A 27443-nucleotide genomic window follows, 5' to 3' on the forward strand; every position below is an offset into this window, starting at 1 on the left:
AGCGTGCTATGAAAAAGTATGAGAAAATCCGAAGTAATCTGATAAATAAACATCGGGATCGAAATTCTCTGCGTTGGTAAGATATATTTTTTTTAGACTTGTTAATGATGTTTTATTATAACTAATTTAAATCTCGCAGTTACAAACACTCATAATTTTAGATTGCTAGATATTCATTCTTGAGTATCAGATTTAAACATTTTTTTGTTTTATACAGATAGCAATTAAAATGAAGCTAACAACATCCTTAAACTTTACGCGCTAGTCTGAAGGATTTTACACCTTATTGTGTGGACACTACTTAATTAAAAGGTACATAAGGTATTTCATTTTATTTGAGTATAAAACTAAGCACTACGTAAACAACAGGAATAATTTTCTCTCAAATCTGAAAAAGATTTTGTGAGCTCAACAGGTCGAGTGCTGTGTTCAAAAGCTGCAGTGTTAATACAATGTATTCTCTTTTGAGAAGTGGACAGGCATAGCCTACATCCAAGTAGTCCACTTCTCAAAAGAGAATACAATGTTAAAAGTACATGTATCTTTGATAAGGGGTTCTTTTAAACGGTTCATGGTATGAGTAGTAACATATGAGTAGTAATTAAATTGCTATTTTTGGTCTATTTCTTAAAATAAACATTGTCATAAAAAAACCTGCATATAAATAGCTTTATCAAGAGATTCTGAATAGCTTAATAAAGCTTATTCAAGATATGGTGCATACCGGACCAACTCAACAGACCCACAGGAAAAGACTGATGGAATTACGGATTCCAATGAAGGGATCCTAGTTTCAATTTCCAGCCAAGCTCGCAAAGCGAATGTTGACATTACCACAAACTAGTAGAATGACATATAAACTGGGGGTGGTCCCCATTGCAATAGAAAAGAATCCACTTTTAATTAGAGGGTGTTACTATAAGCAGACAGTATTAAAATCTTAGTCAAGTTAATTTACTTTTATTACATGATAAAGATTTAAGGTGGTATGGGACAACTACATATTGTGATGTACTATTTATCGAAATAAACAATAAAATCAAGTGTAGTTTCTTTCCCCAAATTGTCACTTTAAAATAGCATAGCGCAGTTGGTTAGAGTACAAATCTGTAAGTCATGTGTTCAAGCCTCAACATGGATTTTAAAATTTTTACCATACTAACAATTTTTAAAACATATTTTTTGTTTAATATTGTAAAATTTGAAAATATTCTAAAATGGTGAAAGTATTTTAATTATAATGTACTTTAATCCATATAATATCAACAGACGTCCCATACCACCTAAATTAATTCAAGCAATCAAAATTTGATTAAATATAGATCATATTTTATGTAACATTTAAAACATAATCAATTTCTTATAAACTAGCATGTACATGTAGCGATGATAAAAGGTTTGTCCACATGCAAAGATCAGACAACATTTCCATTTCTCCTATTGTATCAGACACAAATAAAACTTTTTTTCTGAAAAAGAAAGAGTTTTGAAGAGCTAGGTTCTAGCCATATCCCCCTCCCAATGACAAATATATTTAAACTCACATTTTTCAAAGGTGCACAAAGTTGTTCACTTGTGAATAAAGCCTTAAATAATGTGAGAGTGAAAGCTTGTTCAGCAAATCCCAGTGAAAATAACCATTTTAAAATGACATGCATCCCATGAGTTTTGCCAGTCTTCTCAACTAAATGTGTCTATTATGTATTATCTACAAACACATATTGAGTCTGTTCAGTGTTTAATATAGATTTTGATATATTTGATTACATTATGGCCATTTATATTAAACTAGCATATGATATTAATAAACATACATTTCTCTAGAACTATTTTTTACTTTGCCTGAGAATTTTTATATTGATAAACTGTAGGTATCTCCAAGAAGCAAAATGGCAGAGAAGTCTTATACAATGGATGATCTTAGTCTAGTCAAGACGGAGGAAACGGTTCCATTAAAGAGGAGGTCCTCACAAGGTGACCAACCCTCAAGAGATAATGTAAGTGTGTTTCTTTTTGAATTTTATTTTCATTCTGACAGGATAGAATCTTATGAAGAATCAGTATTATGGGTTAGGAGGTGTAGGAGACCTCCATATTGGGAGAAACTCTCCAGTAAAAGTTGGCATACTTTCTTTCCTAATCTCATGTCAAACAGTATAGGGCAATAGGATAAAGCATCAGCTAGTACTGGTGATGATCTGATCTGCAAGTTGTTTTGAGATCAAACATTCTCCGGCTTTTACAAATATGAACCGTTTTAAAAAAGTAATTTGTGTTCAAATTATGTACAATTTGAAATTTTGAAACTGGGATTATATTTTATAAGATTATGTACTTATATTTAACGGTATTAATATCTTGATGTGTCCCTTATACCACCTTAATCTTTATTTACCCATCAGAAACATGAGCGTAGCTTTTGAAAACTAGCTGTCACAGAATTTTTTTTATCTTCTTTGAAATTTACCATTCTAACAGGAAGTCAAGTCTCCTGTGTTGAAGTTTTTGCTGGGAAGAGCAGATGCGGGAAATATCTTTGATTCTAATGGTACCGCTCCTCCAGTCCAGTCAAACAATGAGTGCCGTCATCGGATCTGTATGACAGAAGTGGCGCCTTCACACAGCAGCATTTTTGGAACTGGTAAATTTATGTTAATGATGCATAATTGTGTACAATACATGTAATTGTAATGCAGGTGTATGTGTGACTGTATGCATACTAAGCTTGGGTAAGCAATATGTGTATACATACTGTACATGTTTAGTTAGATGTACTTAATATACATGTACATTGTAGTACATTATCAGGTTTTAACACCATTTGTACGACAGTTTTAGAGTACAGTTGTGTAAGATTTTAACAAAATTAATACAAAATGAAGGCTGGCTCCAAATGCAATTATCTGTATTACCCTTTTTATTTGAAACACAGTTTGGCACTGTTTCTATGTGAGCTGAGAGGCCCACAGGCCTCTTGTGTAAGTATGGGTGGCTAATTTCTTAGTTATGCTAGCTAAGAATTATGATGTAGTTAATGGAAAGCCTCTAAATAACAGTTGTGGTTCTGAATTAGTAATTGCAAGCATCAATTCTTTCCTTTTTTCTGCAGAGAATAGGGAAGAATGGAAGCTCTCCATTAGCGAGTTTTCTTCTAAAAAGCATGGGAAGAGTAGCAAAGATCTGCCAAAGCGCATCAGGTAAGAGGGGCATCCATTGCGCAAGATTAAAAATACTAATAATTGCAAAGGTTACATTTTAAAACTTTGGACTCTCCAGTTCCCGATAAAAGCAGAATGCACTCTTGATTGAGATGTCACTCTTCATTTCTCAGAGTATAAAAGTGAAGTTCTGTCATTCAGATTTTGTTTATAAATGTATGTATCTACTCTTGATCTCATTAAGTGGTTAATAGTGTCACAATGATCACTTGATTGTACCATACATATAAATGGCCAGAGATATGAAGGCTTGTCACGAGGGTATGGCATGTAGTGGTACTGAGATATTATAATTATCAAAAACTAAGGAGTGTTTGTTAGTCACTGTACATAATTGTTTGCAAAGGACTATTAGATATTTGATTGTCTCAAATACATGTATCATAACAACAGTTTTTATAATGAGATGCATGCACTGAAGTTTTCATCACACTATATCTAGGAAAAAAAAAGGATTGAGCTGTTTAAATACCTTTTACATTTGCTAATCGAATAAATTTCATTGCTGCATGTCATCTGTTGTGGCCAAAGATGAACAAAAGATAAACATGAGACTGATATTTCCTAGAAACAGCCAGGCTGTCCATAACTGAATGCTGTATCAAACAGCTGTAGAGGGGGTGGACATCAATTGTGAAATCCACCTCCATCAGGCTCAAAAGTTTTTATACAAGTAGATTGATTGAACATTATGTAACATGCCTATACCATATAAACCTATAACTCAACTTCTTTTTCCACAATGGTCTATATTAGCTGGATAATGTTTAGATCCCCAACCCCAGATTTACTAATATTGCAACATTTTTGTAGGTTTTTCCAGTTCCAATTAAATAACTTGGATGAGAACACTAATGCTGACTATTAGAAATGAATTAAAACATGCTTAATTGTAATACCATGCGCTTTTGTGATCCAACCCCTTGCTAATAAAAAATTATATAATGTTTTAGAACATTCTACAAGAATCAGGATGAATTAATCACTACCTTTGAGGACTTCCATTTTGGGGTTGATGATGCAATGAAACACACTGAAGAAATGGAAGAAAAGCGCAAAAAGGCTAATATATTAGCCAAGATAACTCTTGCTGCAAATGTGGTTTGTTCATGCATTTACTTAATATAATATATCGCAATATTTAAAGTAAGTTTTAGATGAATTAAGGCAATTGAAGAGAATGTAAAATTCATCATATTCGTTGCAGTAATGTTTAAAATGATTGTAGAAATCATGATACTAACATTGTTGATTTTCCTGATTCCTGAACATTGTTGACTGTTAGTACAATGTACATTGTCTATGACACAATCATGGTCATTGTGTCCATCAAAGATAATTTTAGTCATTCAACTTCCATGTATTGCAGTGTCTGCTGATAGCCAAGTTGGTGGCGGCCATTTTGTCTGGTTCTATCTCGGTTATCTCGAGTCTGGTGGACAGCTGTGTGGATCTGTCCTCGGGATTTGTGATCGCCATCACCGAGAGAGCCATGCGGAAGCGAGATCTGTATGAATACCCTCAAGGTGTGTGGGCGCACAAGGAATGTACTGAATAGAAATATTGTGCAGCGGCAATAATGTAGCCCTCTCCGATTTTTTTTTATATCTGATGTTAACTGAAGAGTGCTTCAATTCCATAGGATCTCCGTAATAGTGCAAAATTATTTTTGTTAATGTGGCTGACTTTGGTCTGAAAAGATCATTTTTATGTTAGACTTCCTTTAAATAAAATGATTTTTTTAATTTAGGTTGAACAAACGAACTGTATACAAATCAAATCCAGATAAATCACACCATCATGTTTACCTGTCGTCTTCTTCAGCAGTCGTAATAGTTCTCATGTGATTTTATGGGAATTACGCTTTGAGTTTTAATGGGCTTGATATGTGAATGTGGGTTTTAATAAGCAACGTACATCGGAGCATCACTAAAATATCATTTAAGGAAGTGGTATATCATGGAAAATTCATATTTACAGCGTTATTTATAGTTATTAAAATGGAAAAATGCCAATATTCAGTTCAAGATCCGCTCCTGAATTCTCATTGGCTGTCCCAAAATAAAACCAATCAAGGTCAATTAACATGGTTGGCAAATTCAACTTACGTTGTTGACGTTCATGAAAGATAACTGATAGCTCGGTATCAGAAATGCAAATTTAATTCTCATTTAAATGCGATTAAAGCCAAATTACGAGGGTCAATCAAAAAATACGAAGACTGTTGTCATAGCTATGTTACTTAACGTCATATCATTACTAAATTTGGTAGACATAATTTAGCAATAGTTTCAAACAATTTACAAGAAAAAAGTTAATAAATTCCTTTATTTCTAAGAATTATTTAGAATCTAATCCTGCAAAAATGAGGTCACGGCGCACGGTCAAAATTTGTGTTATGTCAACAATAAACCATATAATGTTGAAAGTATTATCTCTATAAATTGTGCTTAAAACCAAATAATATTGAAATCTCAGATTAAGTTTTGTCTTGGTATTCTATGTTCCAAATAATGAAAGGATGCATTGTTTTGTCGAACAGATATTAGTAACTAATGACAGATATAATCCTCTTTAGAATTGACTAAAAACATCGACGTCGCCGGACGTCACGGCGCAACGAGAGGTACAAAAAAAATGAATTTAACCCAGTAAAAAGCCGACACAAGCTGTGAAAATGTTCAATGGTGCAAAAAATCAGTCAACAATTATTTGCAAGTTTGTGTTTAACTGTAATAAATTTTGTGGGGGTGGTGGTAATTGTATTTTGAATATAAAACAGTCCGAAAGAGAGTCGAATATCTGTAAATATTTGGTCAAAAAATAAGTAACGTCAACCGACATTTAGGGTTATCCTTACTGTAAACTAAGAGATACACGGTTAGAAAATGAATACTTTAAAGAACTAACTCATGATTCTCGAACAAATGTGTGCAAATAAGATGCTAAGTGGTTCAGTGCAATTTTAAATTGGAAGGAGAAAGGCACAAGAGACTAAGCGTGATATAAAGATGGGGTATATCTATGAACTGTGCGTGTTTAATCTTGACGTCATGTTTTGAACGTTACCTTGCGCCGTGGTGACAAAACATGTTGTTTTTAAAAAGAGGTATTAAAATTACCGTTTCATCAAATGGACTAAAACTTCGCATATCAATAACATAAGTGTTGGTGCGCAGATTAATCTGTTAAGTATGACTTTCATGAAAAATGTATGATAGACAGCCACATTGTCTTCGTATTTTTTGATTGACCCTCGTAATTACCAGTGTGAATCACTCCCGCAATTGCACCATGCTTGACAGAGATCCTACGGAGTTGTTGCTCTCTCCCCCCCAAGGAAAAAATCGGGAGAGGGCTACATTAATGCAGCCATTAGCAATGTATCACTTGGTATAAATCTGCTTTCTCGAAAATTGCTAAATAGAATACATAGTTCAATCAGACTAAAAAATACATTTACAGTGCTTTCAAGCGCTTAGCTTTTCTCTATATACCGTGTATACATAAATCATTTCTTGTTAATTCATGTACATGTATGTAATAATGTTCAAATAGTTCGGATTTTAGCTTTGTACTCAATGATTTTTGACATTTTTTTCTCTGTAAACCTTGTAACTCCATTGATCCTACATTTCAGATGACATTGCAGCTCCTTTTGTTGTTAAGTTGTGAACTTGTTTTTCAGGTCGTACAAAGTTGGAGCCAATCGCCATTGTCATACTGTCTGTGATCATGAGCTTGGCTTCCATCCAGCTGATTGTAGAGAGTTCTGAAAAAATTGCTGGTTTAGCGACAGGAGGCGAAAACCGTCCTGATGTCGGCATTACAACTATTGTGCTTCTGTCTTGTACTATTGGTAAATTATTCTGGATCCCATTATTTTCAGGAGTGTTCTGTCTCAGATTATTTGCTCATCCATTGGCATGATGAGAGCAAACATTAATACAAATTTAATTTTTGATCTGCTCAGTGGAGAAAGATATTCTAGTGTTACGTAATTTTGTAGGTAGAAATCACATGACCGTATAAATTACGGTAAATGTCATGATTTATATCAGTTGTCTGTGAATTTTGAGGAAACATAATGTAAATAGATGCGAGTCAGAAGGGCTTAAAGCAGAAAAACTGTCAGACAGCTGACAGTTCTGTACTTTTTGTTGACTATGTCAAAAAGATGACCACTGTAGCATTGTCAGACATAATGGAATGTGAATTTTTATTAAAACCGGTACTGGGGGGGGGGGGGGGGGGAACCATTTTTCTATCACCTTGTGTTAATAAATTCTTTCGAAGGAGGGGGATGTTTTGTGTAAAAATCTTGAAGGCTAATTAAATTGTGATCTTTTCTGCATTGTAGTCACAAAGATAGTCCTGTTTCTGGTCTGTAGGCGGGTGAGGACTCCTTCAGTGGATGCCATGACCAGAGACCATCGCAATGACATACTGTCCAACATCCTGGCCATTGCCTTTGGATATATAGGTAAACTGGAACTACTGGGGGGTTTTTTTGCATGTTGCAAATTTTGCAAAAAAGAAGGTATTATCAAACCATTTTAATTTGTGTATGGAGTTTTTTACAGTTTTAAAAGATTGGTATAAAATGAAATATCACAATTTATTTCTGCACATACTGTTGTGATAATAAAAGGATTTCCAAAAAGTAAAAGATATATTATCATGAAAAATTTAGAACAATCGGTACTCAGTGCCATTATTGTAGAGGTGTCATGACCCTAACCCATCCAAGGTCATCCAATAAAATTTTAATTTGGGGTAGGGAGGGGGCATATGGCCTATTAAAATAACATTCATCAGAATATTTATACGATTATTAGGTTTGTTTTTTTTTTTTTGGTTTGTGTAACATTTAATGATAATGATAGTATAAAGTTTTGCCTTTTGATATGGATCAGGTTCCAAGAGTATGTACGAGCAGTACCAGGTGTCGGAGCTGGTGTACCTGGATCCTATAGGAGCCATCCTGATCTCGCTGTACATCCTGTTTGGATGGTGGTCCACAGGATATGGTAAGTGTATCCATCAAATAATAGAAGTTGTAGAGTGATTTCCCCTTGTAAAAAAAAATAGGTTTTGTTCATTGAAACAGTACATGTTTGGTTGAAATGCTGGCATCAGATAGCCTGGTTAATGGAGCACCTGACTATAGATTCAGAGGGCTTGCCCCCGTTTAAATCTCAGTCTCCCTTTCATAATTTTTTTACTCCTGATACTCATATCGGGTATATATTATTTCTATACGGTAGATTTCATCTGTGTACATTACATCCATAAATAAGTCATGTAAACATCTTAACTTACAGGACAAATCAAATTGCTCACCGGACACACGGCCAAGCCAGATTTCCTGAAGAAGCTGACTTGGATTTGCATGAATCACCACCCCAAGCTTTTATACGTGGACACAGTCCGAGCCTTCCACTTCGGAGTGAACTTTCTGGTGGAAGTGGACATTGTCTTACCGGAAGACATGACTCTCAAAGAGGCTCACGACATCGGAGAACCTCTGCAGCAAAAACTAGAAAGCTTACCAGAGGTCGAGCGAGCTTTTGTGCACTTGGATTATGAGTTTGAGCACAGACCGTCTGATGAGCACAAACAAGTGTGAATATTCCGGCTCACAGAAATAAAAGGCCAGCACAGATTCTGTGTCTGACCACCTGGATTCAGATATTTAAAGAATCTCAAAGTTGGACCACAAGTAACAGATAAACTACAGAAGGGTCAGGGCTGAAAAAATTCAATATCTGCTTTGTTGCATGAAAATGCTATGTCAGTTGAAATGTTGAATGAAATTTTTTTTTTGCCCAATGCATAGTTGTATGTTCTTCAAGTCTACACATGTACTGTATAACAACATTGTAATGTACTTACTCATCATGTACCGGTGCTTCTGTTACAATCAAACGATAACTATCGGTAGTAGCATTCAATATTGCCTTTGGTTTTTTGATATACATTGTATGATTCTATTTCTGATTTTAACATATTATTGGCTAGAAAGATTATTTTATACATTTGAATTTATTGCATATTGCTTAATAACTACCATGCATCAATACACATGAATTTGTACAATTTTTTTTTTTGGGGGGGGGGGGGCAAATTAGGAGTTCAGTTTGTCGTCTTTTTGTGCTGACTGATAAAATATTGAATCATAAAGTCCAGAATGAATTTATTAGCTACCAAAGTAATACTCATATAAACCAGATTGGAACAGTTCATACTTTTTCATAGTCTGTATAAATTTAGTAGCTATCTAATTTTTGCCCTACATACCTCCATAAATCCACAATATCAATGTATAGAAAATGGCAATTTTATTGGTGTGTTGATGTGTTGTCAGCTGACGCTTGATTTTTCTCAGTCACCTCTGACATACACTGGTGGTGGTCATCTTCAACATAACAGTTCCACCTGTCAAGCCCCAATCATGGGTTTTATTTTTATCTTGTCTGTAAATATTTTACTTTTTTTATTATTTTTGTAACTTATTTTGATATCTCTTTTTTAATTCTCTGAATGTATCGTTTAACTATGGATGGTATCCATCCACTAGATGAAAAAGAAAAAACCAAGACAAAAATTGACAGTAATTAAAACAAAAGGTCATATTTTAAAAGTGCTTGCATGAAAAGAAAATTCTCATTATTTATAAATAAATAGAACCATTTTAACAAGTCCTTGGACTTTCAGTAGGATGTAACTATCTATTTCTTGTGTCAAAACAAGTTAAAATGACGCTGGTTTCAAGCGAAATATACACCGATTGCGCAGCCTTAGCTCAAAAGCCAGACAAATCTTGTTGATTTCAAAGAGCCATGACTGAGTGGCCTACAATGAAATAGACAGGCCTATGCCATAATGCAGTTTGACACAACTACCCAAAGTCCAAGCTCCTGTTAAAATGGTTCTAAGTTGGATTTTTGATTGGTTACTTATCCTTCCCTTTCTCTCCTTACCCAAAAGAAACAATTGGTTATAGCTACTTTTATGTTTAAATGCTGGCTGCAATACCAGTACATGTATCAGTATAATTTCTACAGTACTCTTTGATAACAAGTACATACTGTACACAATTACTATTTTGGTTGGTTGAGGGGTAGAATAGGACAGTAGTATGTGATAAGTCTTTCTTGTCTTATACACCACATTGTCTTCGTCAAAAATTATACTTGTTCAGATTTTATACATGTTCAGATTTTTTTTCTCCATTTGTCAGTCAATGTGAAATGAAGCAGGCATAAATGGCACTGGAAAGTGTTTCTATTTAACATGTGTTCAAATAGTCATAATACATGCATTTGTTATTACTGCATTTTTGTTATAAGAAATTTTAAAATTAAGTTATGTATTGGGATATATGTGTATTGAATACAAATAGAATATTTAATGTTTAATAGTGATTTATCCCAGCTGATTTGCTGCCCATAAATTCTATTGATATTAATTCATCTTAGATTGGTGATTATGGTTGCCATGTCTCAAATGTATATTAATTCATAGGAATTGTTTCAACACATAATGAAAATGTGCAAATTAGTTTGTCAATGAACTGTGATAAATGAAATATCAACAATATGTATTGTTATGAGTTTTGATACCTGGTATAAATAATTGGACTAGGTCCAGAGGCAATGGGCACAAAGCACTAGGACCAAGTGTGAAAATCCAATTTGCTTCGTTAAGTAAAGACTATGTCCCTTCACAATATTATATCAAAAACAAAACACATATATAATTTTTATATCATTAGCTTGTACTTTATTCTCTTAAAGCATTCTCTGAAGAAAAGTTTGACAAAAGTGAGGATGAGATATATACAATTGAGCCACATAAAATAGTTAAACTAACACAGGTTTACAAAAATAAAACTCTGCTCTCAATGGAAGATAGATCTAACCATTAAATCCAGCTATGTCTGGCCGTTCCTTCCCCCAGGTATCTGCGATTGCATTTATTACTGTGTAAATTCAGATTAATAAGAAAAACCCAAACCAAATTTATGATATCTGGAATATTTGAAGAAAAAAATTGTTGAATATATGAATTATATTTGCTTTGCCAGAGGTTCATGCTCATGATTGATGTACTAAAGCAATTTAGTCTGGGACAGACGGTACTGTTGGGTTGTTACTGAGGGACGAACACCATTACTTGAGAGAAAAAAGTATCACAATATAGCACCAAACAATCAAAACAAAACTTTTCTCAAGATATGAACTATTTTTTTCTTCTTATCTAAATTTCAATCATCAGCCAAAATTTTTTTTTTTGCATTTCAAAATTGTAAAATCGAAAATTTGAAAAAAGATAAACCTCATAATGACCAGCACAGAAGATTTGATGGAAATTTGTTAGTTTCTATTTGTACACACAAATCAACAGTTTTACAAACCAGACAACCATATCGACACACACACACACTACAGACTCGTAACAACACATTCTTCTTCAATCATTCCATGATGTCATTCAAGTGATAAATAGCTGCCTTTATGAGATCTGAGACATGATGAACATCCAAGCATACAAGTCAACAATAATTCTTACAGAAGTCAGCTTGTTCTATTATTTTGTTAAAAGTTCCAATTTTCACATGATAAAATCTACAAATGATAATAGGAATCCACTACATTTTGTTCTGTAGGACTTTTTATAAATTGGAGAATTATTTTAAGTCAATCCATAATTACAGAAAAAACCAGACCTTAGACAAGTTCATACTGAGTCTGACTCTCACCTCTACTGCACAGTGACCACTCAAATAGTGGAGTCCTCCTACAGTCTCCACATAGAAACTCTGCACATAGGAGACTCCACACTCCACATACAGACTCCAAATACAAACTCCACACATACAGATTTCCACATACACATAACAAGGATGAAGAGGGAACACCAAACCTGAGGCGGGTACTCCACATGGTGGCCTACAGACAGACACACACACACGTACACACTGTACCAGCCACTAATTCAAACAATTCATAGAAATTGACTTATCACAGACACTATAAGTTATATCAACATTTAAAACTATTTGTAACACCATAAGCATACTAGTATGTACAAATTATTGTCATCACTTTTTTTTTTTACACAATACAAACTATACAGTCAATTTTTTTTGTACAATACAATCATGTTGGTTTAATATTTTATATTAATAATGATATTAATAAAAAAAAAAAAAGGACCACAAATTTACATCAATGACATGATTTTCATGACGAGTACATAGCCAATGGGAAATCCTCACACGTCTGCACCGTGTCAATGTGACCTTAATTGGATAAACAGGGACGGGTATTTACAACAGCACTAATAATGAATCCACGAATGGTCCCCTGCCACACAGAGAGTGGCCAGGGCCGCAATAAATAGTAGGTAACACTACAGCCAGGCAGTGTTACTATACATCCACTATACATGGTCAACAGAAGCACTCAACATATCATAATCCAATGAAATTAAATCCAATTGTTCATGAGAAATGCTAATCCACATAACATCAGAGTATACATCCAATGCACTATCTCACAACAAAGAGAAATGCCCTATTTCAACAAAATATGATTTTCAGTTCAGGCTTTTCAAAAGCCTGGTAAGTTTCATTTTTTTTTTTAATTCTGAAACCACAGAATTAAAGGTACGCTCCAGTACACACAGAGAATGAAAATAATATCTACATTCCATCCTCTGATTTGTTAAATAATCCGAGTTGTCTTTTTCAGGTTAATCACAGGGTGATCTGTTAAACACTTCCATATATCTATGCCACAGTCGTAATGATCACAAGTAGATGAGCCAAATCCCTCAGAGGCTGCATCAACCCAAACCCAAGCCGCTCCAACGTGCTGCGTGAAAAGTCACATGGTGGGAAAATGTGTACCACATAGGCCGGCTGAAAAGAAATGGATAAAAAGAATTCATAAACAAGATTCACTGCATTGTAAAACAAGTTGCGGTCTTTGTAAATTCATATAAAATATCAGGATTAAGATTGTTCTTGCCAATTCCCCATTTAGATTTATAAAATAGCTAGACAACATTTAGAGGAGTTTACTTTAAGAACCATTACCTGCTGGGTCTCGGGCTCAGCTACATTGACTATCCCAGCCGCTTGTTTCTGCTGCAGGTACTGAATAAATCCAGTTGTCATCGCTCTCGTCTGCTCAATGATGTGATCATGGTCTCTTCCACAGGGTAAAGCCAGCAGCATACAATAGTCATTGTCAAACTAAAGGAATGAAGAGAAAAGGAAATGATAAGTCCACATAAAAACAGATGACTCTCGATTTCAATACAGGATATGCAGTCACATATTGCTATTTCTAAGTTCCTTTATATTTCTAAGGTTCAGTATATTCACCTTCATGCGTTTAATGACTCCATCCAGCTGTGCTGGCTCCAACCTCATTCTCTGAGCGATCCGGAGAGGTTGGACCGAGCCGTCTGGACCTTGTTGAGGTAGGGACAGTTTCACCAACTGTTCAAATCCATTGATCATGTGTAACTGCACCACACACTGATCATTCTTCAGAGCTAGTACTCCCTGCCACATCACAGGATAACGCTGAAAAAAAAACACAAATATTTTGAAAGTTTAACTACATAAAAAAAAGGAGAATGATTTGAAAATCAGACTTCATCCAAATCATTTCTATCACTGTAGGCTATACACAGTGGGTGAAGAGATGGCAGAAGAATATAAGTGGTTACCTGCAGAAGACTGAGCAGACTGCCCTCTCCCCCGGGTGGGGCTGGGGCCTCCTGGATGGCCCGGGGTGGTATGTTCATGGGGTTGTCGTGCATGGATCGGCTCAGCTGCTCTCCCTGCTCCCTGTGTTTGGAGGTCTGGGCAGGGACTGGAGGGTTCTGTACGTGGGGGGACCTACTTCTACCAGCTGGTCCTGGGTCTGTCAGATCCTGAATGGGCAGACCGGGCTGAGGCAGATAATGAGGGGGTAGTCTGGATGAGAACAAGCGTTCCATGTGCACGTTGTACAAGTGTGGGTGTTGTTGATACTGCTGTTGAATTTCAGCGTAGTTCTTGTGGGCAGGAATTGCTACAACCAGAACAATTGCCTCAATGACTACAGGTTCCTAACACAGTTAACATGTATGGAAAAGTGGAAAGTAACCACACAATAAGATAAACACATACTAAAAAAACCATATGGTACACATATATCAGACGCAATCAATCAAAGCTTTACCTTGAGAAATGTCCGTTCCAGATATTGGGGGTGTGAAAGCACTTTGGTTTTGAGAGGGAGGTCTTCGCAAGTCTGGTATACCAGGATACATAGGATGCTGAACAAAGTGGGGGTCCATCAAGTTCTTGTTGTCTAACTGCCCATCTGGTCTCTGCTGCCCAGGAACATGGGCCGTCTGCCTCATGTCAGTGGGCTGGTTGGATGTGGACCCACTCGCCTTACGATGGGCAGCTTGCTCCATCTGAAGTTGTTTGAAATGTAGCTCTCTCTGTCTCTGAAACTGAAAGAAAATGAAACAAATGTAAAAACACAAGTTGCTTCATTACAAATTTTTATTGTTTCAATTATACCTCTGATGGATATTAAAATGTGATTTTGGTAAGCCCTATGAAACCAATCTAACAGAGTCTGCTAGTGTGGTTATATATGAGGATTCTCTCAACATGTAATTATGACCTAGAATCTCCAAACAGAGAGATCGTTTTAAATGATACTAACATGTAATTCCTCCAACTCCTGCTGCTTTCGCTCCTCTGCCCTCTTCTTTTTGATGTGCTCCTTTTGAGACATGGGAGGGTTAACCTCTGACTGTTGGTGGGCAGGTTTGGGTCCTGGTTGGGGATGCATGTTGCTTGGCTGAGCTACAATACATAAATACCAAATAAACCATTGAAAATAATTGTGGTTTAAACTATGAAATAAAGATCACGGGCCTTTACTTATAATAAGAATGACCTCTGTTGACCTTTCCCTTGAATATTAAAAATTAAGTAAGGTATTAAAGTATTCAAAAGAGACAGGTTATAAATGTTAGTTGTATGAACTGTATGACCCTTGTCCAAGTCTTTCTAACAATGACAGCTGCAAAGGTGAGCTTGATTCCCTCGATTACTTACCCCAGTGCTCCCTTGGAGATGCTCTTGGTGCTTCGTGCGATGGAAGTTGAGACTTGGGTCCTTCATGTGCTGACATCACCAACTCGTTCCCCCATCTCATTGTGGTGTTAGACTTCTCCAGAATCTGGGAATGATATAGATTAGTTATTATTATAAAGTTAAATAAATCAGATCCAATTTGCTGACATTATTAAATTGAATCTTACTTTTAGTTTCAGAGTATCCAATATGTTGATTTAATTTTATTAATAATCACATTAGACACAACCATATATTTAGGTGACCAAAGATATGATAAATCACTAGCACCAATTAAGCAAATTTTGTTTCTTTTGAAAAGTTAAATCATATTACAACAAGTGGTATGACTGATTTGTATACACTCCCCTACCTTTTTATTGGCACTGTTTGGAGGACTAGTATTGTTGGGCAGCTGATGCCCCATTTGATGAATGTTTGGAGCTGTCTGGGCCAACGCTGGGGATTTGATCTGAGGGTGCTGAGAGCTGGCATCTAGGATGTTATATTGTTGGTGATTTAGACTTGGTGACGTGGTTTTCACTTCCGCCTTCTTGTCATCTATCTTCACACCCACCGGCTGTAGATGAGGATGGTGAGCCCAGAAGGATGGAGTATAGAACCCTTGTTTGGAATGTAAGAGCTGGGACTGAAATTCTTGCTGCATTGATAGAAAAGCCTGCTCTTGTGTGAGTCTGACATGGGCGTCGCCTGGGAGTGACTGTTTATGCTGGTTACTGTGAGCACTCGGTGGTCTCTGAGTATTTTCTTTGAACATCTCCTGCTTCTGTGCAGCTTTACTCATTTTTGCTAATTGTTGCTGATTCAAGTCCTGCATCAGTTGCATGTGAAACTGCTGCAGCTTCTCTTTGGTCATGTCCTCTCTGATCTTGTGTTCAGAGAAGAAGGGATCTCCGCCAGTCGGGGGCTGGATCATGGCTGGCATGTTGTGGGGCTGCCTGCTTAGTGAGGTGGTGGTGATTGGATGAACCACACACGTAGGAGCGGCGGACACGCTCTGTTGCTGTCGTTCACCACTAGCAACAGCAGAAGGAACGTTGGACTTCTCTGCATTCCGACTGGGAAGGTGAGAAGAAATATTCTGCATTTTGGTGGCACTAACAACCGACATGTTTTGTTTCTTGCCAGAATTACTTGCCTCTGTTCGACGAGGACTCATTTCAACACTAGCTAAATGCTTGTTAGCACCCTGTACTAGATGGGAGTGAGCACTCGCAATAACAGACTTCCCGATGCCTGTTGAGGACACGGTATTCAGCATACATGTAGTTGTTGGGAAAGACTCATTAGCACTTTTAGTTAAGTTCATGCCCATTTCTTTTTCTGTAACCACAGGGTTTCCGTGGGCACTAGACATGTGTGCTGGTATTCCTCCATTGTTATTGGCCAGCTGCGGCAATGTCATTGTCACCTGCACATCCAGCTTGCTCGCCATTGTTCCAATCACAGAGGACTGAGTGGATATGGGAGAGGAGGATACAGTGGGAGTTGTTGGCATCAGATGACTCATCGCATCTCTGTTCTGGAGATCTGCAAGGTATCCTATAAAGTGAAATAAAGAAAAACAAACATATTAAACACATTACAGTTATAATTAACATGATGACTTTTCTACAGAACAACTCAACAAACAATCAGATATCAATGTACCTGGATAAGCAGCATTGGACATGATTGCACTAATCCTTTGTCCCGGGTACATTGCATTGACTGGTGAGATTGTGTTGGCTGGAGACTTGACCAGACACGTAGGCATTTGGAAGGCTGGATTTGCTGCCGACATCTGAGGCGACTTGAGTGAAGGAGACTTCATAGACGGAGACTTCAGTAATGATTCCTCTGCACAGCTCCCGCGACTGGAGGTTCTTTTCCTTTCATAAGCACTGACCTCTACAGTCAGAGGGGTTGTAAAGTTGTTGTTAGCTGGCTGAGGTAAACTCACTTCGCCCTTGTCAGGTGTGTCAAAGTATCCTTTGGAAACATCGTCAATGATACGATCAACATTACTCATTTGAGGCATTGCTGGCTGAGGAGCACCCATCAGGGACTGCTCACTGGCTGTTGGAACCTTGCTCATCTCCTTTGCGCTTGGAATACTACTAGTTCTGGTTCGATACTCTGCACTCATGATGTCTCTTGGCTTGATGGCCTTCTTCTCCTCCACAGGGTGAGCAGGATGTACCACCTCTCTCTGGACAGGGTCTGGGTGACCCATCGGGATCTCGTTCAGCCTTGGAAAGTCATTTCCTTTCTCTTTCACAGCTTCCTTAGATTGTCTTACTGTTGGTCTTATGGTCATTTTTATGCCAGTATCCATTATTTCAGATTTCAGGACTTTACCCGTATCTTTGCTCTCAAAAGTTTCCTCCGCAGACTTCTTCTTTCTACTGGAAGAGCGTCTCTTCAGAATGGGTGCATTTTGTTCCTCACTTTCAACATCATCAAAATCGTAGACATTTAGTGCTTTGGGTGCCATCTCAACAGCTGCAGTCAAGGGTTTTCCTTGCCTTATGTCTTTCAAGGAGACATTTTCTTTCACTGCTGTTGAAGGAGCTGGAGCTGGCTGAATGTCTTTAGGAGGCTGTTCTTCATCAGCTTTGAAGGTTTTGTTTGCCAAAGGTAGGCGCTCTATTTTCACAACTGGAGAAGCAGCAATGTCTGACTTTGGTGAGAGCTGTTTGGGTGATGCTACCCTCGGTGACCTTGGAGAAGTTCTAGATCTTGGAGAATTGGTTCTTGGCGAAATGCCTGACATCTTCTTATAATTCTTTCTTCTACACCCTCCTCTTTGGGGTCTCTTAGTCTCTTCACCTCCCAATTCGCTATCATCGTTTCTCTCCGAGTCAGTGTAGTCAGACATCGATATGTCCTTATCCTCTCCTTTGTTACTGATCATCAAAGATGGAGAAGCCAATCCTGGAATTTCCACACGAGTCTCTAACTCTGGCTCTGGTTCAGGTCTTGTTGTTGGGGCACAAAGAGACAAATCAACGGTAGGTGGCTGATTATGGTCGATCACAGGCATAAAGTTGAGCTCCTCTGTGCTTTTTCCAGACGTCCTCCGTCGAGTCTTAGCTTTCTTAACACTAGGTACTGGTACTTCAAATTCTGGAGCAACAAGTTCTTCTCTTGTTTCCAATGTTTGATGTGTTTGATGTATGACACTGGCTTGTGCTTCCCTAGGTGACATAGGAGGAATATCAGCAATATGCAGTGCCCCATCATCTGAATCTTCTTTATTGCGTGTATCCTGCAGGCATTCTTCACTAACAGCATTAGGATATCCTATAGGAGCAGGCTGAGGAGGAGCAGGTTGAGGAGGAGCTGTCTTCACTGGCCTCTGTTTCTTTCCCCTTTGCCTTTGGTCATCAAACTTCTGAGGTGAAATTGTGTCAACTTGCTCTTTAGATGGCATTACATTGGCAACTGGACCTTGCTGAATAGGTTCTGGGCAGTAGTTCATATTCTGAGGAGGCAGCTGACTCTGCACAGGTTCCTGATGGACAGCAGATGGAATTAAACTTTCTGCTACACGAGTTTCCTCTAGCAATTCCTCCGACACCATTTTTCCCTCAGTGGGTGTATTGTCAGGCACTGAAGGTTCTACTGAAACTTCGGGTTCTGTGTATTCCTGTAACTTACTGGTAGCATCCTCCACCTCTAGTCCCAATATGGACTGAATGGCCAGTGCAGTTTCACTGTCTGCTTGTGGTGCTTCCTGCTCAGCTGGATGCTCTGTGATGGCTTCAGGAACGCATGGATTTGTTTCATCTATCACTAGAGTCCCCTCGTCACCAAACATATCGCTTTCCCGTTCCCTCTTCTCTTCGTTTTGCAGATCCTGGATTGTAGACACAGCCTCAATGGTCTCTGCAATTTTGATATTGACCTCATCCAGTTTCTTATCATTAGTTTTGGTTTCCTTTTGACTTTCTTCAACTGCTGACTTCTTGGTTTCATTACTCTTCTCCTCCACTGGAGCTACAAAACTATCATCACGTCCAGTTTGAGCTACTGATTTGGATTGTAAGTCATGATCTGCATCTTTCCCTTCACTAGTGACAGAAACCTTGGGTTGCTTCTTGATAGCATTTGACTTCTTATTCAGTTTGTTGACTATACTTTCACTTGAGGTATTGGTGTTTTGATCCTTGTCATTTTTCTCTGCCAGTGATTTGGCCCAACTTGCAAACAAACTCTCTTGTTTATGATTGACCATTTTGTTTGTCATCTTCGGTTCAAATGAGGGTTTAGTATCTTTTGATGTTATATCATTTATGTCCCATTTAAACGAAGTCTTACTGGAATCCGATGCTTTCTTTGATTTTTGACTGCTTTCTTTCTCTGTGCCATGGCGGGGTTTGAGTTTGTCTAATACCTCTTCCTCTTCTTCCCGGAAGTCAAATACATCTGCAGTTTTCTTCTGGTTTGCACTGTCACTGCCTTTACCAAGCATGGCTTTGACTGAATTGGCTGGTGTGATGTAATCTTTCCCTTCCTTAGAAGCATGATTAGGTAATTTTACATCATTCAGCTCTTTCCCCTCACTCTTATTGGAGCTCTTGGCATTCTTTGATGAGGACTCAGCATTACTGGAGCTCTTGGTGCTCTTTGATGAAGACTCCGGGTTTTTGAATAATGATGCATCTGAACACTCAAGTGTTTTCTGATCAGAGCTCTGAGATTTAACTTCAGACGATTTACTCTCCCCATCTGCAGATTCCTCAACGTTTTCAGGACCCTGCCTACCAGTGTCCATCAGATCATCTGCCAGAGGCATATCAAATAGATCATCGTATTTCCTTTTCTCCTCGGAAACCTCGCCCTCTGTTTCTTCATTTTCAGACTTATCCTTTGCAGACGGTCTGTTTGGTTTTATTTTCTCAGGCACAAAATTTCCAAACAGTGGTGTACTGAAGTCCAAGTCGACGTCTGAGAAATCTGTAGCTGTGCTATCCAATTTCTTGCCATGTGAATCTGCTCTTTCACCATTTTCTGACAGCAGTATATCTCTCCCCTTTGAGACATCGTCAATGGTCTTGTCCACTTCAGAGCAAGCTTTGCCTTTACTCTTTTTCTTTTTCTTCTCTTTCCCACTATCTTTGTCTGATTTAACCGACTTTTTGCTTTTCGAGCTTGCATCACTGTCTTTATCCACTTTCTTTTTCTTCGTTTTCTTCACTTTGGGGTCTTTACTGTCTTCATTATCTGTGGAGGTTTTCTCTGGCGACTTTTCTTGTTCATCAATTACTGGTGACACACTGCTCATTTTTTCTCTGACTTCAGAAACATCCCACATACTTCTGGCGTTGTCACTACCGGCACCACAGGGCTGATCCATCAATAACGAATTCTCGTCCAAAGGAATCTCATCGACAATCACACTACCTTCCTCGTGTTTAACACTGTCAATATTGAGACTGTCAGAAAACTCACTCACAGGTGACATGATTGGCGAAATCAACATTTGCTTTTTAATTTCCCTTTCTTTCATGCTGTCCGACTTCTTTTTCTTGCTCTCCTTTGGCTTTTCCACATGTTCAGGGACATCTTTCAACATGTTCTTACTATCCTCTGGAGCAGCCTTTTGGTCCAGTGAACCCTTCTTCCCCTTTGAGTTACTTTGAGCCATAAAAGTTTCAATTTTTTCAAACAAACCAAACTTATGGTTCTTGCCAATTTCTAATTTGCCTTCTCCAACCAGAATATTTTCCTTTTCTTTCTTCTTGTTCTTCTTCTTCATTTTGTCCTTCCTGTTCTTCTCTGTCTTTTCTACGGCTTCGAGTACACTATCCACACACACTTCTTTATCAAGAGCTGTATGGGAGATGACTGGACTTTTGTAGGTCTCTTTGTCAATTGTACAAGCTGTTTTCTCCTCAATAAACTTGTTTTCACCTACACCCATTTTCTTCAGGTTATCCTCTAGATTTCTCTGCTTTTCTTTTGTTTTGTTCTTTGAGGCTTTGCTTGACACAGAAATTGGTTTGGGGACTGGAATAATGTTACTCTCTTCTTCAACCGAGTCACTGTCAGATGAAGAATAAATTCTACCTGAGGATTTTTGCGTTACGCTCTTCTTATCGAAAGGTTTCATGTTATTTTCCTTCGTCCTGTTAAACTTATTGAAATCCAAATCTGAATCACTATCGTCTGAAATATCAGAAGAGGATGATAATATACTGAAAATATTTTGCTTTTTCACTGAGCCTGACTTAGCCGACACTCTGGATTTGAAGCTGTCCTGATCCTTTTTGCTAGACTTTTTAGACTTTGAAGAGAACACATCATCGCTCTCAAAACTGGCCACTTTCTTGACATGTTTCGTTTTCTTCTTGGTTTCAGGTGAAACAGTAAAGCTGCTATCAGTTGATTCATCTGAGTCTGAGGAATAAATGTTGTTGAAAACTGATGCCTTTTTGGATTTTTTCAATGGATCAAATTTTGGTTTCTGAGGTTGCAGCTTTTTCTCTGAAGGAAAGATACTGGACCTAAAGTCCGAGTCTGTGTCGGATGAGCTGTAAATTTTCTTGGACTTGGATTTCCGTTTATTGAAGGGTTTTTTGCTTTGCTCTACATCATCAGAATCAGAATAATTAGTAGAGCTAACATCACTCTGTAGAACTGAACTCTTGGACTTCTTCTGCCTTCGTTCCTGGAGTTGGTCCAACTGTTTCTGTCTATTTTGTTCCAGTTCTCTCTCCTTATCTTTGATGGTTGATCTCCTTTTCACCTTGTCATACATAGATGCATCTTGCCAAGCATCCCAATCAAAATCATCGTCAGCCACCACTTTTTTGGCTACCTCAGCTGACTTGTGCTCTTCTATCTTTTCCTCCTTTTTGTCTTTTTTCTTAGGTGTGACAGACTTAATAGGTTTATTTTCTTTGCTGGATTTCTTTTTCTCATTAGATGACTTTGATGGCTTTTTCTTCTCATCTTCTGACTTGCTGACCTTAATCTCCTTTTTCACGGTCTTATCATTGTCATTTTTACTTCTGTGTTCAGTTTTGGGCGTTTTAGATTTCTCAACACTTTTTGAACTCTTACTTGTGTCACTGGTTGTAACATCCTCCGATACACTAGAAGAACTACTGGACTTCTGCTTGTGGGATTTGTGCATTTTATCTGATGGTTTTGAAGACTCGTGGGGCTTCTTCTTCGAATCTGAATGGCTCTCTTTTGATGACATTTTCCTATCACTATTTTCAGACTTTTTATCCTCACTCTTCTCATTGGGTTCTGTTTGTTTTGCTTTTGACTCCGTTTGTTCAGTTTTGGGCTCTGTCTTTCTTTCTGTATTGTCTTTTCCATTTTCTGCCTTATTTTCTTCTTTCTTGCTGGAACTTTTACTTTCCTTTGACACTTTGTCCTTTGATTTTTCTGAGGTTGAATGTTTTTCTTTTGCTTTCACTCGTGTTTCATCCCTATGCTTTGGTTTCCCAGATTTTTCATTTGTGGAATGCTTGCCTTTCGGTTTGTTGTCTTTGCACTGATCACTTGGCGCATTTGAACAACTTCCATTATCAGGATTGGTTGATTTCTCTCCATTTCTTTCACTGTTTTCTGAACTATGCGAGCTGTTACCCTTGTTTTCAGCATCAGTCGATTTCCCAGCCTTTGCATTACTGTCACTCGTAAATGCATTCTTCTGCTTCTCTTCAGAAACGTCTTTACTTTTCTCTGCTGATGTTGAGTTTTCACTTTTAGTGATTTTTTCAGTTGATTTTACATCTGTCTTTGTTTTGTTGCAGTGTTTATCATTTGTTCCATCCTTTGTACTTTTATCAGATTTACTAGAGTCTTTTGATTTAACACTGGATCTGTCCTTGGATTTCTCTTTAGATTTTTCACTAGGAGGCTTCATTGAGGAGCTGGATTTGCTGTCTTTACGATGTGCTGAGGGGTCAGATGATTTTTTCACTTTTTCAGCATCTTTTTTATTTTCTGATGAGGATGACTTTTTCTCATTTGTTGACTTCACATTTTTGTCATTTAACTCACTAGATTTTGTCTTGTCATCTGACGACTTGCTAGATCCCACCACTTTTGAGGATTTCTCGGTTTTCTTTTCTTCCGACTTTGAAGATTTGGCTTTCTTATCCTCTGTTTTGGTGTTTTTCTCACTTTCTGTTTTACTGGTAGTGCTGGATGAGAGTAATCTAGAAGAACTCGAACTAGTGCCTTTGTCTCTCCCTCCATCTTTGTCCTTGTCTTTTCTTTCATGATGGTTTTTATCCTTTTTGGTTGAGTCTCCTTCACATTTTTCTTTCTTTTTAGAATCTTTATTCTTATCTTTCTTTTGAGAGTCTTTGGTTTTAGAACTGCTACTTGATTTCTCTAATTTTTCTGATAATTCAGAGCTGTGAGATTCTGTTTTGTGAATTTTCGGTTTCTTTGCCTGTGTTGTTTTTTCCAAGTCCGGCGATTCTGAATCTGAACTATTATTGAGAGACTTGGGTTCTGTGACTGAATCTTTATTCTTCTCATTTTCAAGTTTGCTAGATTCATCTGTCTCAGCTTTCCGTTTCCCAACTATCACTGTAGAATTTACACCCGTAATGTCCTCAGCACTTTCTGAATTTTGTTTCTTTGGAGACTCTTTTACACTCTTATCTTTATTTCCAGAAACATTTAAACTTACTGGTGACATATCTTTTACTTCTGCCTTTGTTAACACAACTGGAGGTGAGTTCTTTGGTTTGGACATTTCTTGTGTATCATGATTTGTTTTTCCAGCTAAGCTCTCTGATTCTTCACATTCCATATCCATGGAATCATCCAACGCCTCTTTGTCAGTCTTTGCAAATTGATCTTCCTTCAATAAATCCAACTTTAATTCTTTTGAAAGGTCAGAGCTCTTACCCTCGTCCATAGAGAAATCGTTCTCCATTTTTGAGGTTTGCGAGCTGTTGGACTGGGAAAAGTCTGGGTTCGATTTCTGACTTCCAGCATCTTGTAACTTGACTTCAGACTTTGGAGATGGACACAATATATTAGAAACAGGAGACTGTCTTTTGTTTTCCAGTGAAGGTGAAAGTGACTTGTTAAGTTCTAATGGTGAATTTTTTGGAGACGATTTTTCATCAGTCTTGGGGAAACTGTCACTCATTTGCTTTTTAAATGCTGGTGTTATTAATGGTTTGTATGAAGTTTCTTCAGACACATGACCTGAAGCCATATCTTTACTGATTTGATCAGGAGAACTATTCTTGGGCAATGATATTGAATCCATCTGCCATGACTTTACTGGAGTTTTGAGAGAATTGCTTTCAACCTGCCACTGCCTATCGTTCATCATTGGGCTTGCACTGTAAACATCCACAGCGATTGCCTCATCAGGCCTGCTGATGGTTGATGATGTTGTCACTGTTAGAGTAGGAAAGGGTGCAGCACCATTTCCTAGCCTTCCAGCTAAAGACCCTGGTAATGTAGCCAGATGTGGCATTTGTGCTGGCATCTCTTTCACAGCTCCTTTGGTGCGAAGTGGCGTCATAGGCGATATATGTGTCTCATCAAAATGTGGTGTGGACTTTGGGGAGAAGTTTTCCTGTATCTTGTCCTGTAACCGCTTGGTGTCCTGATCTATAATGCTGAATCTTGATGTCACCTTCCTGGTGACTTCAGTGTTTTCTCCAGGCTTTACTTCTGTCCCTGCTCCTGGTGTCGCCTCCTTTTTGTTAATCTTATATTTAGAATACAAGGCTGTTCTTGAGAGAGACGACACTAAGGGATCCGACTTTGCCACCACGGTGGAATTGGTTGGCAGAGAGCTGATTTCAGAGGTTAGTTTAGTACTGCTTTGAGGTACTGGAACAGCATTTAGTTTTTCATCAAGTCTCCTAATCCGCTCTTCTAGAGAGATCTTATCCAATTCAAAACTGTCATTGTGGTCACTGTGTTCTGAACTCCCATCTGAATCAAATTCCCCCTTTTCTCCCATAGATTCCATGGGAGCAGCATCATTGTTCAAGTCTGATGGATTTTCTTCAGGAATGTATTCCTGGTGAGGATTTTCTTGGGAATTGGTTGAATTCGATTCACTAGGTGATCTCTGTGGGGATGAAGTGTTTTTACTTCCACTGCTTGGAGAAGAAAACCTCGGAGACTCGGCTTTAGAATTAACGGGTGATTCATTGACATCAGGTGACGTCATTACATTTGCATCTAGTTTGGCAAATTTTGGCAGAGGTAGAGAAACCGATTGACGTATTCTGTGAGGGTTCCTGGGATCCAGGTTTTCTGAGTTTGAAAAGTCTTCCTCGAGAGGAATCTTGGTGGGCTGATGCTCTTCTTTGTGCCGGTGTTTAGATCTATGGCTATGAGATTTGTTTGTTGAATCCGATCTCTTATGCTGCTTACTCTCCTCCGAATGGGACATAGATAATCCATCACCACCCGACATATCTGATTCATTAGGTCTATGCACTTCACTATAAGATTCGTGAGGATAATATGCGCGACTTGAAGAGTCAGTGCTTGACAATCTTCTGAACACAGGATTTGAAGATAATTGGTCCATTCTAGAAACGTTTCGAAACTCATCCGTATCACTTCCAGCATGAGCCTCTTCTTCACCATGCTTTGATCTATAGGATCGGTTATTTTCCTCAGAATGTTCACTCTTTTTTCTCTTTTTAATAAATCCAATGTGTACATCCTTCGGAGACACTAAAGAAGTAAAATCCTCGTGGTCACTTCCCTCAACACTTGATCTGGTGCACGATTTATTCCTCTCCTTTTCTTCAAAACTGTGAATACTGTCTTGTTTTCTCACACTTGAAGTTGAGTCTATTCCTCTATAATCATATTTGTTTGTAACACTACCAAATCCTGACGGTAGTTGGTGATGAGAATCTCCCCAAGCTCCCATTGGTTCTAGTCTCGCACGTTTTGATGGAACTTTCCTCGGATCTTCAATGTCAAAAGCTTCTTCAATATCACTTGTGCTAGATTCCTTATCCAACTGCTTTAATTTTTCAAGTAAAAGAGCCTTCTCATGCTGAAGATTTGACAGTTCGCCGCCTTCACTCACTTGTCCAGGCTCAGATCCACTACTTGCCGAACTGGGACTGCTTTCATTTCGACCCTTGAGTTTTTCTGTAATGCGCGATTGAATGATCTGATACTTTTGATATAAATCCCTTTTAGAACTTTCAATACGGTCCACAGATGACTTAGACATTAATTGTCTGTTGTGTTTCCGAGGAGATTTCATATAATCCTGATTGAAACTTTCTTCATACGATCTCTTTCTTTCATACGGCTCCTTATGAAATACACCAGTAAATTTAGATCGACTCGATAACTCTGCTATATCCGCTTCACAAATGTTGAAATCGTCTTCACTCCTTCTTTTATTTTTGGAGTCACTAAACTTGGATTGACCCTCTTCCACTGGGCTGACATCCCGCGAAAAGTCTCGAGCCTCATCGTCCATCGGAGTAGGAGGAGTGTTGCGGCCCACAGTTTCCTTAGTTAAAGTAATTTGACCTCCGTGAGATGGGGATCTACTCCAGCTTCTGTTATACTGCACATCAAGACTTCGCTCGCGGGCGACAGATCTTTCTTTGCCGTAGTATTTTTCCTCCCCGCGAACTTTATCATATTCGAATCCTTCGTAGGTTCTCTCACTGTGAGGACTTCCACTGCGATAGGACTCAGCGTACTTGTAGAAATCCTTGGACCGTTGATAGGCAGGGTCACTGTACATATCCTCTCCATAGGGAGGAGGACTCTGGCTTCCATGCTGTCTCTCCCTCTGATAAGCTCTTAAATCCTGCTCAAAATCATCCGACTCCCCAGGATATCTATAGTCTTCATAAGATCTGAAATGAACAAAACATTGGAAAATTTTAAATTTTCACCAAAAGGAAACTTAAATTATCATTGATTTCAGTTTGTTCTTTTTTAAAATTAGGCAAAAATTTCAAAACGGACATGCAATATCACATTGGCAGCCTTAACAATTAATATCAATTTTGTCATGTTTGAATATTACATAAATGGCAACTGACATCTTTTGATAAAACTGTTGCTTTTTGGAA

The 27443-nt window shown here is 38.0% G+C and overlaps 2 protein-coding genes across 7 annotated transcripts in view; one reads left to right on the forward strand and one right to left on the reverse strand.

Moving 5' to 3' along the window:
• Positions 1-10820, forward strand: LOC128188123 (uncharacterized). Of its 5 annotated transcripts, none has more exons than XM_052858975.1 (11): positions 1-76; positions 218-321; positions 1872-1997; positions 2479-2641; positions 3110-3197; positions 4172-4319; positions 4588-4744; positions 6907-7077; positions 7579-7701; positions 8135-8248; positions 8543-10820. In XM_052858975.1, exons 3-11 carry the CDS (start codon positions 1890-1892, stop codon positions 8845-8847), a joined length of 1377 nt encoding a protein of 458 aa, XP_052714935.1. In that variant the 5' UTR covers positions 1-76; positions 218-321; positions 1872-1889; the 3' UTR covers positions 8848-10820. The 5 variants fall into 5 exon arrangements, with proteins under 5 accessions (XP_052714935.1, XP_052714932.1, XP_052714936.1 ...); XM_052858972.1 differs by having other exon boundaries at positions 2-76; positions 218-312; XM_052858976.1 differs by lacking the exon at positions 218-321 and having other exon boundaries at positions 9-76.
• A 157-nt stretch (positions 10821-10977) lies between these two features.
• LOC128188122 (msx2-interacting protein-like) overlaps positions 10978-27443 on the reverse strand; it is a 37036-nt gene continuing 20570 nt past the window's right edge. For both annotated transcript variants that reach the window (XM_052858970.1, XM_052858971.1), the window contains 9 exons: positions 17047-27224; positions 15749-16938; positions 15358-15481; positions 14960-15102; positions 14462-14741; positions 13965-14311; positions 13615-13818; positions 13324-13482; positions 10978-13146 (listed from right to left, as the gene is read on the reverse strand). In XM_052858970.1, the coding sequence (XP_052714930.1) occupies positions 13015-13146; positions 13324-13482; positions 13615-13818; positions 13965-14311; positions 14462-14741; positions 14960-15102; positions 15358-15481; positions 15749-16938; positions 17047-27224 (12757 nt within the window). In that variant the 3' untranslated portion in view covers positions 10978-13014. The remainder of the gene's footprint in view (positions 13147-13323; positions 13483-13614; positions 13819-13964; positions 14312-14461; positions 14742-14959; positions 15103-15357; positions 15482-15748; positions 16939-17046; positions 27225-27443) is intronic.

Source organism: Crassostrea angulata, chromosome 6 (assembly GCF_025612915.1).
Source record: "Crassostrea angulata isolate pt1a10 chromosome 6, ASM2561291v2, whole genome shotgun sequence".
In the NCBI taxonomy this organism is placed as follows: Eukaryota; Metazoa; Mollusca; class Bivalvia; order Ostreida; family Ostreidae; genus Magallana; species Magallana angulata.

What these genes read in the sequence shown, in the direction of transcription:
- LOC128188123 (XM_052858975.1), top strand. Translation starts at nt 1,890, where the DNA reads ATGGCAGAGAAGTCTTATACAATGGATGATCTTAGTCTAGTCAAGACG. An exon ending in ACCAACCCTCAAGAGATAAT is followed by an intron (nt 1,998 to 2,478) that starts GTAAGTGTGTTT and finishes CCATTCTAACAG; the next exon opens with GAAGTCAAGTCTCCTGTGTT. An exon ending in GATCTGCCAAAGCGCATCAG is followed by an intron (nt 3,198 to 4,171) that starts GTAAGAGGGGCA and finishes ATAATGTTTTAG; the next exon opens with AACATTCTACAAGAATCAGG.